General features: G+C 38.9%; 1 protein-coding gene across 12 annotated transcripts in view; it reads left to right on the top strand.

The window, feature by feature from the left end:
* The window catches only part of RAPGEF2 (Rap guanine nucleotide exchange factor 2), a 185,675-nt gene extending 176,677 nt beyond the window's left edge, over positions 1–8,998 (top strand). For 9 of the 12 annotated variants that reach the window (XM_065061441.1, XM_065061440.1, XM_065061435.1 and 6 more), the window contains 4 exons: positions 1,162–1,387; positions 2,919–3,478; positions 5,442–5,747; positions 8,338–8,998. In XM_065061441.1, coding sequence (XP_064917513.1) covers positions 1,162–1,387; positions 2,919–3,478; positions 5,442–5,747; positions 8,338–8,384 — 1,139 coding nt within the window. In that variant the 3' untranslated portion in view covers positions 8,385–8,998. Of the gene's footprint in view, positions 1–1,161; positions 1,388–2,918; positions 3,479–5,441; positions 5,748–6,991; positions 7,653–8,337 lie in introns of those variants that run through there. The other 3 variants (XM_065061438.1, XM_065061436.1, XM_021295072.2) reach the window with 1 other exon arrangement.
* Positions 8,999–14,909: the final 5,911 nt, after the last annotated feature.

Raw genomic sequence — 14,909 nt, 5'->3', positions numbered from 1 at the left:
TCAGGATTATTTCTCCCAAATACTGTGTTTACAAAGAGTGAATTTATATAAGTTGGATCAGACCCGTGCATTTATTTAAAAAGAAATTGAGATTCTGTATTGGCTCATAGTGGGGAAAAGTACTTAATTTTTTGCAAAAAGCAAACTGTAAATGTGATTATAAATTTTAAAAAATCCTTGGCTTGATGGTGTCATGAAGCAAATGGTATGCTCTTTCAGGCAAAAATGGTATGTTCTTTCAGGCAAATCTGGCAGCATTAATTCTGTGTTTTCAGCAAGTGAATTAGGATAGATCGTAATCTTGACACATGTAGACTGAAAGCAAAAAATGAAAACTGCAGTTACTTGTATGTTTATGTTGTTTAATGACCTTTAACTTAGCTGGCAAGAACATTCAGCCCAACTTTGTTTAAACTAAAACAAAAGCTGAATTTGCCACTGTGACATTTCATGGTTTGCAGATTTTTATCTGAGTCTGGCAGTGTCAATGCTACCACCAAATAACAGTATAATTCTGTTAATATATGCTATAGAATATCGTCTTTTTGGAATGTAATTAGTTAGCCAAGTACCACAAAGGGAGCCTGAAAATCTTGAATATGTTTTTTTTAAACTTCACTGAAAAACGCTTCAGTCCCTGTCTCAGGCAAGAGGGGTGATAAGGAGTCAGTGCAGACATCTGTGCTTCATGTTGTATCCGCTGTTCATTGCTGAAGTGTAGCTTTGCAGAACACAGAAACTGTGGGAGGGGGTCTCTTGGATTACTTTAAGCATGAATCTTGTCTAAGGCATCTCTTTCATTTCAATCTTGGTGATGATGTTTATGTACAAGCAATTTTTTGAGAAGTGAGATTTCATAATGAAGGGATGCAAGTACCATGATGCACTCAAAAATAATTTGAGGGCGGATGGCAGAGAGAAAGGAAAGCGAGCACTTGGTTTCTAAATGAGTAGTGCATGTTCCCAGTCTTAAACCTCTTATTAAGAGACAGAATACACGGTGTTACACAGTTCTGCTATGTATCTTTGTCTTTTGCAGTGCTGCTTCTGTGTAAATGTAATGGTAGTTTTGAGGTACTGTGGTAGCAGTATTGCCAGCTGCTTGGCAATAACTGACAAATCTTCTCAGAGAGTCTGATTAATGTGACATTCCCTTTACAGGCTATACTTTGGCTCCTAGTGGCACGGTGGATAACTTTTCAGATTCTGGTCACAGCGAAATTTCTTCCAGATCTAGTATTGTCAGCAATTCCTCTTTTGACTCTATGCCAGTCTCCCTGCATGATGAGAGGAGACAGAGGCATTCTGTCAGCATCGTGGAGACAAATCTTGGTGTGGGAAGGATTGATAGAAGAATCATGATTGAACCAGATCAATACAGCTTAGGGTAGGAATTTTATTTGTGCTTACTTATATTATGCTTTCAAATAGTGTGTATGTGGCATGTATATGTATATTTGTTCATGTAACTTTCCCTGTATCTCCCTCAAATATTTTTTTTCTCCTCTGCTCCTAAAAACTACTATTTCAATGTTGTGTTTTGTGGTGATGCTCCATTTTCTGACAAGAGTGTGTGATGAGGTCTACAGCAGTAAGACTGCTTCTGTAGACTTCATCATCTGAGCAGTTAGTAGTGCTGTAGTTTATCCTCTTTATGGCAGACTAGTATCCTAGCCTGTTTTCTAGGGTGGGATTAACTGATTTAGATGAGAAATTATTAATGCAATTATTCAGTGATCAAGCTGAGAACAGAAATAGCTAGTAATTTTCCAGTCTGTTTCATAGAAAAGTACATATTTATCTAACTCAAAAATATTTGCCTTCTTCTCGTCAACAATAATTGGAAGCTAAGATTCACATTAGGCTGCTGGTTTTCTAGGTAATTTTCTAGGTAATTAACTTCTGTAATGGTGGGGAAGATAGTGCTGTGAGGAGTTCTCTAAACCTCTAGCAGTGAGCCCTGGTCTGAAAATAATTAGGGCTCTGGCTCCTATTTAGTCTCCACTTACTTCTCTAAGCTATTATTTGGATGCTTCAGTCCTCTGAATGGTTTCAGGTTTTTTAATCCTGGAGGGTCTGTGGATGGCAGGTCTGTTCCAGAACTGGTGTACTTCAGCTTTGGGAATCCCAGGCTATGCAAACTCTTTAATCAGATGTCTTAAATATTTGGAAGAGCAGGGTTCCAGTCTGCACAGCAAGCTGCCCTGGAAGGACAAATCTCAGGAGCCTGGGTAGCTGATAAACAAAAGTGGCACTTTATCAGTTCTGTCTGCTGCTATGTAAGGGATAGTGTCAGGCTTACTTAATCGCTGAAAGGCTATGGAGAGTATACTTGCTTTACAAAGTGGCATGTGTTCTAAAAATTGAGGTTAAAATCCATTTCCATTTGCAAGAAATGTTGAAAAGTTAGCTTTCAGAGTTTCATAAGCAGACAAAAAAAATCTGAAAAGCTGAAACCTAACTGAATATCAGCTGCCTCCTGCTAAAACTCAGTTTCCAAATTTTGATCCTTTGCTTTGCATGGCTGGAAAAGCAGTAGGAACCCTATCTATCAGTCTGTTCCCCTTTATATATGTCAATGCAGTTTGCCTGTCTTAAAGGGCTGCTGCAAAGTTAAGATTTTACCTTTTGAAATGGCTCCACTGAAGTGTTAAGTTTCATCAGGAAATCTATCCAGTGCTACTTGTTGTTTTGTTTTGTTGAGAATGAGCTTGAAAGGAAAGTGCTCTATTCTCAAAATCAAACCACTGAATTGTAGAGTCATTTGGGTTGGAAGGGGCCTTTTAAAGGTCATCTAGTCCAACTCTCCAATATGTTTCCTTTTCTCTTGATTGTTGAATTCTTCACGTGTCCTGTAAATGATCCCCAATTCCAACACTGGATTTTTGTGTTTTTTTCCCTTGTCAATGTGCATCTAGCTCATATGCACCACTGTCAGAAACCAGAGGCCTGTATGCTGGAGCAACTGTGCTTTCCTCTCCTAGTACAGAAGAGCTATCACAGGATCAGGGGGACAGAGCTTCGCTTGATGCAGCTGACAGTGGCCGTGGTAGCTGGACTTCTTGTTCAAGTGGTTCTCATGACAACATACAAACAATACAGCACCAGAGAAGCTGGGAGACTCTGCCTTTTGGACATGCTCATTTCGATAGTTCAGGCGATGGGGCAGGACTGTGGGCCTCGGGCAGTCATATGGACCAGCTGATGTTCCCCGATCATGGCACAAAGTATGGCAGGCAAAGTCAAGGCAGGGAGGGCCTTGATCAAGCACAGTCCAGAGCAAGCTGGGCATCCTCAACAGGATACTGGGGAGAGGACTCGGAAGGTGATACAGGTACCATAAAGCGGAGGGGTGGGAAGGATGTTTCAACTGAAGCTGAAACCAGTAGCATAACATCCGTACCAGCAGAGGAGTCAAAGCCAGCTCCCGTGTCCACTCATATAGCAGTATCATCAAGTAGTACAAAGGGGCTCATTGGTAAGTTAAGTTTTGTTTACCGACAAGTATTTTAATTAATTTGCTCGTGGTTCTTCATGTTGTTCTAAAACTGCATATTTTTTTTGTCTGGTTTGATTTTTCCATTTTTAAAGCAAAATCAAACATTTTGCAGTCTCTCAAATTTTCCTCTTTAATGGTGCATTTATTGCTAGGGAAAATATCACTTATTGTTGATTCTCAGTTCTGGCGGCTTCTTTGTGTTTCAAGAGAGCCTGCCATACATCAAAAAAATAGCTCCACTACTGGACAGTGTTTTGAGAGGTTGATGTATTTAGATGTCTGTTCAGAAACGTGAATTTCTCTTCACAGTAAGGCTCCACATTCTATATTTAGATATCTTAATAAATGTGGCCTGATTTTTTTAGAAGCCTTTTACTTTATACATCTATACGACTTGTCTGATAATTCAGAATATTTCTTACTTCTGAAAATGGGGTCACTTTATGCTTAACTACCAACTGAGATGTTTCTTTGGACTGCTGAAACTGAAGTGATTCCTAAGAAATTGGAGCTGAAATACGTTTATAATCATTCAACAAAAGACAGATAATATAGAAATTAATAGGAAGGTGTCTTTGGCAGTACTTAACATTTTTCTCTTACTGTTCCTGTTACTCATCCCAGTCCTTGGGCCATCCAAGACCTCTGCATTTTTGCTTCTTTCATTCCACATCACTTTGCCTTTCTTCAGGTTAATAAGAAAGAAATATCTAAAAGCCGTTTTGCACTGATACAGCTAAAAAAGTCTGCCAGATTGAGGTCATGCTGAGACCACTGTGATAAACTGCTCTTCCATTTTCTGTCTAAGTATATTGCTTAGCAGTGGCCCGTTGCCTCAAACTGGGGTGCAGATCTGAATCCCTGAACTATGAAGAGGAGGGAGCTGTTCAGTTCAGGACTCCAGGTTCTGATTCGTGCTGCTCTCTAGTTGTACTATTTGAAGCCCTTGGTTTCCACCAAAATGTGGAAAGAGCATGTCCAAACTTGCCTCCAAGGCAGTGCTTTCCACTACATTTTTGGAGACTTTAGAGAATGTGAAAGAGAATCTGAAAGTTCATGCACTTCATGCATGACTTCATGCATGTGACACACACTTCATGCACTTTGGTACTATTAGCTGATTATCCTGCAAATGTAACTCGGCACATCACTTCAACAGAAGCCACTATTTTTACATGGTTCTTTTGCACTGAATAGAAGTTGATCTCTTGCAGTAGTTCAGTAGAATTTTTCTACAGAATTTCTTTTGCATCAAACTTACTTTTCAGAAATCTTTGAATAAAATTTCTCAGAGATGTTTTCATGCTGCATTGCTCAGTTAGAATTAGTTGGTCCAAAAAAAATACTTAGATTCTATTGGAAACTCTTTTGGTTTTGCTGTATTACCAACACTTTCTTTTTAGTCTGTAAAAGCTCGCATCCAAGAACTGCGAGTTCATTTTAAGCTTGTGCTGCCCTTTTAGTCAATTCCATGCTGCGTAATGCAGAGTGATGTTGTCATCACCACTTGTTCAAGAATATATGGTGTATGACAAGCTGTGGAGAGTAAATGGTCTGTGTCAGTGGTTTTTCTTGCTGTATTTGCCTTTATACTGTAAGTGAAGTGGTCATATGTTAAAGGGCTAGACCCATAGAAGGTGTTCAGTATCAAAGCCCCAACTGAATTCTTTAAGTACATGTAATTTGGTGAATTTTATTAGACTTATGCGTCACTACTGAAAGAATAGCTATATCCTGTGTATGTTGTGTATTCTATGCTTTCTTGCATGGTTTATTTTACAGGACCTTGTTGTCTACCATATAGTAGTTAACTTTTGTCCTTTAGATTTTCTCCTCCTGGGCTATTGAGTTGGTTGATATGTATTTAACTTTCACTGTTTATTTTCCTTTGAGCAGTTTTCCTCTTACTGTCTCTTATAATAACCTGTTGTTTTTTCTGCAGCACGAAAAGAGGGTCGATACCGGGAACCACCTCCAACTCCTCCTGGTTATGTAGGAATACCAATTGCTGAGTTTGCAGAAGGTGGTTCTCATCCAACCAGAAAGCCTCCAGATTACAACATAGCACTTCAAAGGTCTAGAATGGTGGCACGGACATGTGAGACTCATGGGACATCAACTCCACAGCAGCAGTCGCATGGCCATTCAACTGGCAGGCCTGCGAACAAACCTCAGTGGCATAAACCAAATGAGTCAGATCCCCGTCTCGCTCACTATCCGTCTCAAGGGTTTTCCACAGAGGAAGATGGTAAATTTCTAATTGTTAGATTTTGAGTGTGCTGCATGCAAAAACAGTCAATGCTTGCACAGACGCAAAGCAAATTACACAAATGTGTTCTGCCATAGAAATCCTTGCCATAATTTGTGCTCTCTTCCATCTTTCATAACTTGCTATTTGTTAACTTTTTGGAAGGGGAGGAATTCAGTTCATCCTAAATATAATTTAAAATTTAGAATGTAGGTCCACCAAAATCTTGGACAAACAAGCAGTTGGCTTAGGCAGTTTCTCCGGAGGTGCCTGTGTTTACTAGGTATGACCATGGCTGCCCTCAAAGTCTCCAGCATACCTAATGTTTGGCACTAACCATGTGTTTAATGGTCAAAAAAGTATCCTGGGCTATAGAATACCTGCCCATCCACCCCATAGAGCATCATTGTTCAGGTTTATTTAGATGGTCACTTGCATTCTACCTGAAACTCTTACATTGTGGACGCTTGGTCATCCACGCCAACTGCTTCACATAACAAGCCCACTACCCTTTTGCTACCTTGCTTGCCCCAGTGTATCTGTATCTTTATGCTTTAGCTCAGCTATAACGATAAAAAGACTATGTAGACATAGTCTTTGTGTTCTTCTGTGGAGTGAAAGCATAGCTGGATTGCATCTTTAGGGCTAGTTGTTCAAAATTTAGACAAGGCAATGCCCAAATTACATGTTTGAATGCTTTGTTTTGCTTAATGATAGATAGGCTAATGTTCTACTTCCCTCCCTAACTGTTTAGTTACTAAGGTTTTATGTGCAGGATGAACTCCGCAGTTGAACGTGATGGAAAAAAATGAAGCCTACCTTAATCAAATTGCCTCAAACTTTGAGAATTACCATAACAGATAATTTTATTTCTACCAATGATGACTAAAACTGCACTCAAGTTTTATGCAATCTTAATTTAAATAAATCACAGCTATATTAAGGGGAAAATCTAAGGTGGCTTAATGAAGCTATTGGATATCTAGGAGTAGCTGTTGTGTTCCTCGGGCTGAGGAACTGCACTTAGCTCAGTTATAGCAATCACCCTATTTTCTTCAAGAGCAAAATTACAAAAGAATACTTCTCATGAGACCCGAAATGTACAGATATTAAGATAGGTTTAAAATATATACCTAATACAATGAATGGACATCACATGAGCGTAGTACAGATTGTTTCATTTAGTAGCAGTCTTGTTCGATATGAACTAAATTCTATTTTCCCCTGTCCTGTTGTGTTTGCAGAAGATGAACAAGTCTCTGCTGTCTAAGACTTGGGGCTTTTCTGGATCCAGAGTGAGCCACCTTAAAGGAGAGCACAAGAAGACGTCCCTAGAATAGGAGCCTTGGAACTATAGTTAAAGGATGGTGGACCTATTTGCCTCCTTCCCTGCCTTAAAGCAGCATGGGGCTTCTTCCTCTGCCCCTCCCCCATCTGTCCCCTCTCCCCTTGCATGTGAAATACTGTGAAGAAATCGCCCTGGCACTTTTCAAACTGTGTTGCTTGAAATGCACAGTGCAGCAATCTCCAAGCTACCACTGTCGCTGTCTGCCACATCACACAGTATCATTCCAAATTCCAAGATCATCGCATCGGGATGATTAACTCTGGCTGCACTTCCCAATGCCTGGAAGGGTTTTTTTTTAATCTTCCTTTTAGATTTTAATCACAATCCTAGCACTTAGTCTCATTGGGATAATGAGATAAGCTAGTTGTCAAATTACATTGGGCCTTTAACGTACAAAGAGAAAAATGCATTGAAATCCTTCAAGGAGGCAGTGCTTATTTGCTTGTTTACAATGCCTTTGTTACAATTTTGTATTGTTTGCGTTTCGGAGATCAAATATTGCATCTGCTTAGTAATTACAGTATTATTTCATGCCTGTAAGTAGGGTTGCCAGCCTGAGCTCCTGGAAGGAATATTGCTATCACATGGCGGAGCAGGGCAGATGGGAAGGCAGAAGTTGCGGGATGCAGCCTTTCCTTGACAGTCTCGCTTCACTCTTAACGTGCCCCACCCCGGAATCTTCAAAAATTTGTAAACATTAGAATTAATGGCATCCCCAGCCAGGTCTAGTGTGAATGCAGAAACGTGCTTGCAACTGGCCGGTGACAGGAGAGGACACTGTCTCTCATACCTGTGCCTTGTGGAATACAGGATGGCATACTGCAAGTGTCCCTCTCATTCTAATGAGACAGATGGCAACCCCACGTTTAAGTTATATATATATATATATATTATTTTTTTTTTACTCTATAGTAGTTCTATTAAAAGAAAAATTAACTGGATAACATTGCAGTGAAGGCAAGTTGGGATGTCACAGCTCGTGTCAGCTGTTAACACTGATCTAACAACCTCCATCTATTGACTTTGGCATTAGGGGATAAACGAGCCTTTAAGTAATGAAAAATAACACGTTTAGATTTGCCAGCCTTTGCAATGCAGAAATAGTCACAACTGTTAATGGCTTCATGGAACACTGCATGTGTAGAGAAGGCCAATGTGTAGCAACCACCTGCTCACAGCTGCTATTAACCCTATAATGACTGAAATGACCCTCCCCTCTATTTTTGTGTTGTTTTTGCACAGACTCCGGAGAAGTGAAGGCTGCCAATCCGAGTAGTACTCAAATGTGAGGAACTGCTGGTCTTGGATTTTTTTTTTTTTCCATTGAACTCAGCTGATCATATTGATCAGTAGATAAACGTAAATAGCTTCAACTTTTAAAGATCAAATTGCAGTGTTTTTTCACTGTATCAAACAAATGTCAGTGCTTTATTTAATTCTCTCTGTAATCATAGCTTTTGTCTATTTGCTTATGTATCACATTGTCAATTATGCATTTGTAATTTTACATGTAATATGCATTATTTGCCAGTTTTATTCTCAAGGCTATGGACCTCGTGCATATAGAAGTACAAAATCCTAGCTCTATCACAAGTTGCACAAATGTTATATAAGCATTAAGTAATTGTAGACCATAGGACTGCTAATCTCAGTTCGCTCTGTGATGTCAAGTGCAGAATGTACAATTAACTGGTGATTTCCTCATACTTTTGATACTACTTGTACCTGTATGTCTTTTAGAAAGACATTGGTGGAGTCTGTATCCCTTTTGTATTTTTAATACAATAATTGTACATATTGGTTATATTTTTGTTGAAAATGGTAGAAATGTACTATGTTTATGCTTCTACATCCAGTTTGTATGAAGCTGGAAAATAAATAAATATAACATTAATGAAGTCCATATTGATTCTTATGCATTTTACATGTTCCACATACTTGAACAAATTTATGAAAAAATTTTACTTCTCTGTGTATTAATATTAAAGGGACATTGCCAAGTGATGTGGGCAAACCACTGGTGTGTGGAGTTTTTCTTAATATACAATTGTGCTGCTGATGATTTTTGAAACATTCGATGTGTGTGTACTGCTGAATGAGAATGACTGATATGTTGTGTGTCTCCAGCAGAAATATTTGAGATGCCAAGAAAGGAGCGTACATATGATCTTAGGTATATATAGAATGTAAACAGTTTTAAAGGCAGGACTGTGTTGATTTTGTATTCTGTATGGTGGAAAAGTAAGGAATACATGTCGTAACATTTGGGTAGGGAGAAGTACGGAAAGTGATCCATTTGTGTTTTTACCAAAGAAGGCGTTTCAAGTAATAAGGATCAACCAATAGCATCACCAGTAATAAAAACTGACAATAATTCAATGTCAAATCTGTAGATTATTTTTTCCAGATGCTAGATTCATTATTTTCAGTAGTATGCAGAAGACTGGGTTAAAATGTCACGGCTAAAGCTGTTATCAGCTGTATCTCATTTAGCTTTAAAATGCTTGACAGGTGTTATTTCCAGATCTAAAAATTAGTTCATTGCCAAGAGAAGCAACAAAATGCTCTATATAGACTTAAGTCTTTCTAACATAACTCCAGAAATGTCTCACACTTAAAATACAATAATAAGCAAGTTAAAAATCATTTAAAATATAGGTCTCAAACGTTCTTTTTTTTTTAATCACTGGAATCTCCAGCACTGTAAGGAAGGCAGTTGTGGAGACTATTAGATTTGTATGGGGTGTATGTGTGGGTGGGACTAATCTCTGTGAATCTGTGGCTAATACTTGTTAGGTACATTTCTACAAGCTAGAGAATTGCATTTGGTTCTGACATTGATAGAATGAAAGTACATTTTTATAGATCTTCACTCCAAGTGTGTCCTTTGGCAACACTAAAGGTACATTGTTAGGGTAATAATTCCTCTTATCAGTTTGTGAAGTGTATGAACCATCTGCACACTTTCAATTTTTTTTTCAACATGCTTAATACAGTATTGAATTAGGCAGCATTCCCTATCCTCCTGTTTGTGTCCCTTCTGTAATTAATTTTCTTAGAACACATTATGTAGAGACATCCTCAACACTCGTTGTCTAATACACACAGCTTAATTCATTGTGGAGAGATAAGGAGCACTTAACAAAACAACCAATTCAGTAGAAGTAAAGGCCTTGCTATGGTATGACTTCTTATGAAACAGATATGATGGTTGTTCTAGTACCTGTGGGATGAATGTTGTACTTACTGTGTGCATGCAGCAGGATATGGACAAGTAACTGCCAGTTGCTGGGATTTTGTGTTACATGAACAAAAATTGCACTGAACGCTGAAATCTAAGGACATTTTTTTGTCTGCAGAAATGTTATTCAGCGATCTATACCCTTTTTATGACCTTTTTACTGAAACTTGTTGAGGCAGAGGCTACTTCATTATGCAGTACTTCACACATTCGGGTCAGCCATCAAATTCTTAAAAGCTGAGGTACTGAAGGTGCTGCTTTAGTGTATTAACCTGGGTCATCTGGAGAAGCACGCATGTTTTACAAATCTGGGACTAAAATATTTGTTCCACCTAAAGTGCGGAACTGTATTGCTACTGTGAAACAAAACTAGTAGGAAACGTAATAAAGTTCCAGACTTCCTGTCTCGTGTGGATTGTACAACAGTTGAGATAAAATCAAGTCTGGGGAATGCAAGTGATGATTTAATTGCAAGTATTAATACCTTTTATATTACTTAGTATGTGATGAAACAGCAACAAATACTTTTGTGGACAAAGCTTATATAGCAGCAACAGTCTGTCTAATATTAATTAACACAGATCTATTGAGAAAAATATGAACATTATTAAAAATTACTCCGACTCCCTCAGAAGAAACCATCCGAGATGATTAGTATAATTCGGTCACTTATCCCTAGGTTGTCTTTAAGCTTACAGTCTTGTGTCTATTAATGGCATGCTTTGAGAGAAGGTAGGGAATGAAAGTAGGTTTATTGCTGATGTACAATGGAATCAATTACTTTGTTTTTATCAAAAAGAAGACAAATTACAATTGTAGTTTTTACTAGAATACAAAGATCTTTAAAGCTCCGTCTTTCTTAAATGCAGTGGCTATTTAGGAATGAGTATATATGCCCCAGGTTCCAGAATATTAGCTATTTTTCAAATTCATAAGTTGACATAGTTGTATCATAGGAACAAAGCAAGAAGCTCTAAACCTTGAAGATGTTAAACTACTGGCAACTGTCACCTGCATAACCTCAAATATTCTCGTTTGATTTACCTGGGATTAAATTTATACAGTGACAACACACAGGGCTGCATTGTCTCTGTGGGGAAATGAGTCTCAGCTCTCTGTGTCAAGACTCTGTTGGTGTTTAATCACTAGTTCTTCTGCTTAAGTGTAGACTTGTCTACCTGAGCCCTATATTTGGTGACACTCTCTCATGGCTTGGCATGCTTAGTCTTCTCTTGCAGTTTGGACAATTTCCTTGGTTATTATATGTTTTTTATAGATCCTTAAATGGGTAGCTTTATCCTATGTAGCTTAACCTCTGAAAGTGGGATCACTTTGCGGTACCATTGCCCTTGCTGGCAACAAAACTTGGTGTGTGCATGTATATATGTGTGTGTATATATATATATATAAACATTATATACTAAAGCAGGATCCACGTTTTCCAACTAGATTGTCTGCAGTGAAAAAGAAGCCAGTACAGCATTATTTAAAGTTATTTGAGAGGTACAGTTGTAAATACTTTTTAACTGAAACTTCCACCAGAGTAGTGGTGTTTAAAATGCCTTTTCAGTCATCACCAAATTATTCTGACATGTAGTTATCTTCTGACATAGTCCCAGAAAAAAAATTGGCACTTACCCCAGGGTCAGTAGCTGTGGCAGAGATAAATTGCCCAGGTGGTGTGTTCAATCTTTTTGGAGGCTTTTCTCATCACTGGAGAGATATAGGGTTTTTTTCAACAAGTTTTTATTGAGTTTTGTGTAACAAGATCATCTGAACTGTTGCTTTTCTCTCTTTGTTTGGGTTTTTTTCCAACAGCAGATAGTCTGTGTGACCCAGGATGGTTTTGCTTCCTGGATGTCTGTGGTCAGAGTCCAAGTAAAACAGGGAATTGCACTGATAGAAAGCAGCTTTCCTGACTGAGGCGCTGCTTTTCCACTTTGGTGTAGAGCTGGAAGGATAGTTCTGATTTGGCAGTTCAGGGCACCGTCATACAAGCCCCTTGAATAAATGTTTTGCTCTGAAGAAGACGTAGGCTCTGCTGTCTTTCTTAGTTGGACAGCTGATCCACAGCCCCAGCAGTTAAAAGGTAATGAGCCTCCATGTGCGTGTGTACACCATTCTTGCAGTAAGCATTTTTGAAGCTGTGCATACGTCTTACTGTGGCCATAGGTTCTTCCTGTCTCTCTTGTCAGAATAAGACAAACTTCAGTAGGACAGGTAGGGGAGTGGAAACTTGCGTAGCCCTCTGCATCTTGTGCAGTTTGAATTTTTTTTTAATATAGATCTAAAACTACTGCTTAAAATGAAGTGTAATCTGCCTTTTTATCTGAATTTTATCCTATTTCTGTCACTCTGATTATCCTATCATCAAGTCCTCATAGAATATTGTTCATGACACACATCCTGGACAGCTTTTGTATTTTGGGTGACCTATGAAATAGGTGATTTTTTTTTCACTCTGTAACATCGGCCGAGATCTTGGCTAAAGAATTTTACCCAGGTTTCAGTACTGTACTTTGACAAAATCTGTGCCTTCTTGTCAGAGTTAGAGGAGAACAAGAAAACTTAAAGGTCTGTGAAATGCAACCTCCAAGGAAAGCTGGAGTCCCGACTTCTTAAGCGAAAGAACTTGACTGTCCCTGGGCTCTGTGTGATGCCTTTGAGTCCATGTGATGTGAGTGGAGATATGAGCACAGTGCAACTGTTTAAGCTGTACGGACCTGAAAACTGGTAGAGGTCCCTCTCTGATTAAGGCTGAATATAATAGTTGTTAAAGAACTTTGTATTTTGTTTTGTCTTATGTTCAAATAATGATGTTGGCAAAATCACTGAGCTTCCTGAAATTTGCATACTGGGTCTTGGTCCACATGAAGTTTATTTGGCAAGTCAGTTGTTACATTTGTGAAAGTGTCATAGCAAAGATTTTCCTGAAATTCATGTTCATAAGGCTTATGTATTTATTGCTCTTGAACATGATACAACAAAACATTCATGTTTTAAGAGCTTTATTGAATAAGAAAGGGTGTACTTAGCTGCTGCTTCTCTTCCCAGCAAATACGTGCTTTTCCTCCTTCTCACGCCTCTCTTGTTCTTTAGATGCACAATTCTCTCACCCTATTAACCTCTTCCTGTTGCTTATATTAGCTGCTTTCTCACACAGCTTCTCTTTGCTCCTTTGTAGAACACAGTACCACCCATTTCCTTCCTCCCAAAGTGTGTTTTGTATGCAGTCTTCAGAAACAATGGAAGGAGGCAGCGCTTCAGTGCTCAAAAAGCTTGAAAGGAGTGTACCCAGGCAGGGCAAATTCAGACTTCAGTTCTTTCTGTGCATATACATAACCCTTTTCTCAATTGTTTGCTGAAAGCCGGTTTGTTCAGGTTTCTGTGTAGTACCCCATATATATTTATCCATGGCATGTTGCTTACTTTGTTGTACTTGCAATAGGTACGATATGAGGAATACAGAGCTTTTTTTTTTTAATTTGCTGAAGTCTTTGTCAGATGCAAACCAAGTGTGGCTCAGGACCGGTGGAGAGAATTGGGGAGGAGGTGAAGCACGGAAGGGGTGTTGGTTCTGGCAATGTTTCTCAAATCCTAACAGTAATCAGGATTTTGTGTAATTCAGGGGGTCTAGTCTATCTGATTAATTGCATTTCTACTGCTTTTAATAATGTTTGACCAATATATATTCTTTCTATAAGAACATGCTTCTTTCCAAACTCATGTTGGACAAATCCTGTTGGTAGTGACCAATACAGGCCTGAACGACTTTGTGTACTACACACAGTTGTTGGTTGGGATGTCTCCATTCCAACACTGGCTCTTCAAATGGCTGACTTCCCAGACTGGTGAGCATAGGTGCTCTTTTTTGGTGTTGCTTTGTGTTTGGATCTTTCCATTCTCTTTATGGGAACTGGCATGTAACAGGCTTATTTAATGTTTTCGAAGTCTCCCTGTATCTTCTGTAATTCATCGAAGGTTGTTTCCAGTTCCTGGTTGCTTATGCTGCAGAGCTACTGAGGTTAAAAAGTCAATTGGATGCATCCCACTTTTTTTCTTGAGACTTGTAAATGGGATGTAATGTTGCCATTTCAGTCAGTATGGAGTATGTTACACATTCTGATAATCTGAACAGCTGAAGCAATGTCTTTAGGCAGTTGGTATTACCCTTCTTTAGGGGCTTGGTCTAAGGCTTACAGAGGTCAGCTAGTGTCCTGTAGGTACTATCACAGCCAGTGTTAATTTCACTGTCCCAGGTATTTCTGGCAGGCATTTGAAGGTTGTGGCTATAGCTTCCTTCGTGTTATCTTTGTATTAGGGACATAAAAATGCTATCACTTGTGGGCAAGGCTCCCTTAAAGGCCTGTTTGCATATCTGGTTGATACACTGAGCACAGTATAATTTTCAAAATTATAAAAACTGCTTGTGGAGAGTCTAGTTAATCAGGTGATATTGTCTATATCACTAACTGGGGATGAGTTGGTTTAGTGTTTGATGCAGACACTGTTTTGGTGCCTTCACAACTACTGGCCTGGGGTTTAAGTGGGGTTTGCCTTTGTTTTCCAGGGT

This window comes from Columba livia, chromosome 4 (assembly GCF_036013475.1).
Source record: "Columba livia isolate bColLiv1 breed racing homer chromosome 4, bColLiv1.pat.W.v2, whole genome shotgun sequence".
Classification (NCBI taxonomy): Eukaryota; Metazoa; Chordata; class Aves; order Columbiformes; family Columbidae; genus Columba; species Columba livia.
This window is presented reverse-complemented; position numbering and strand designations above follow the sequence as displayed.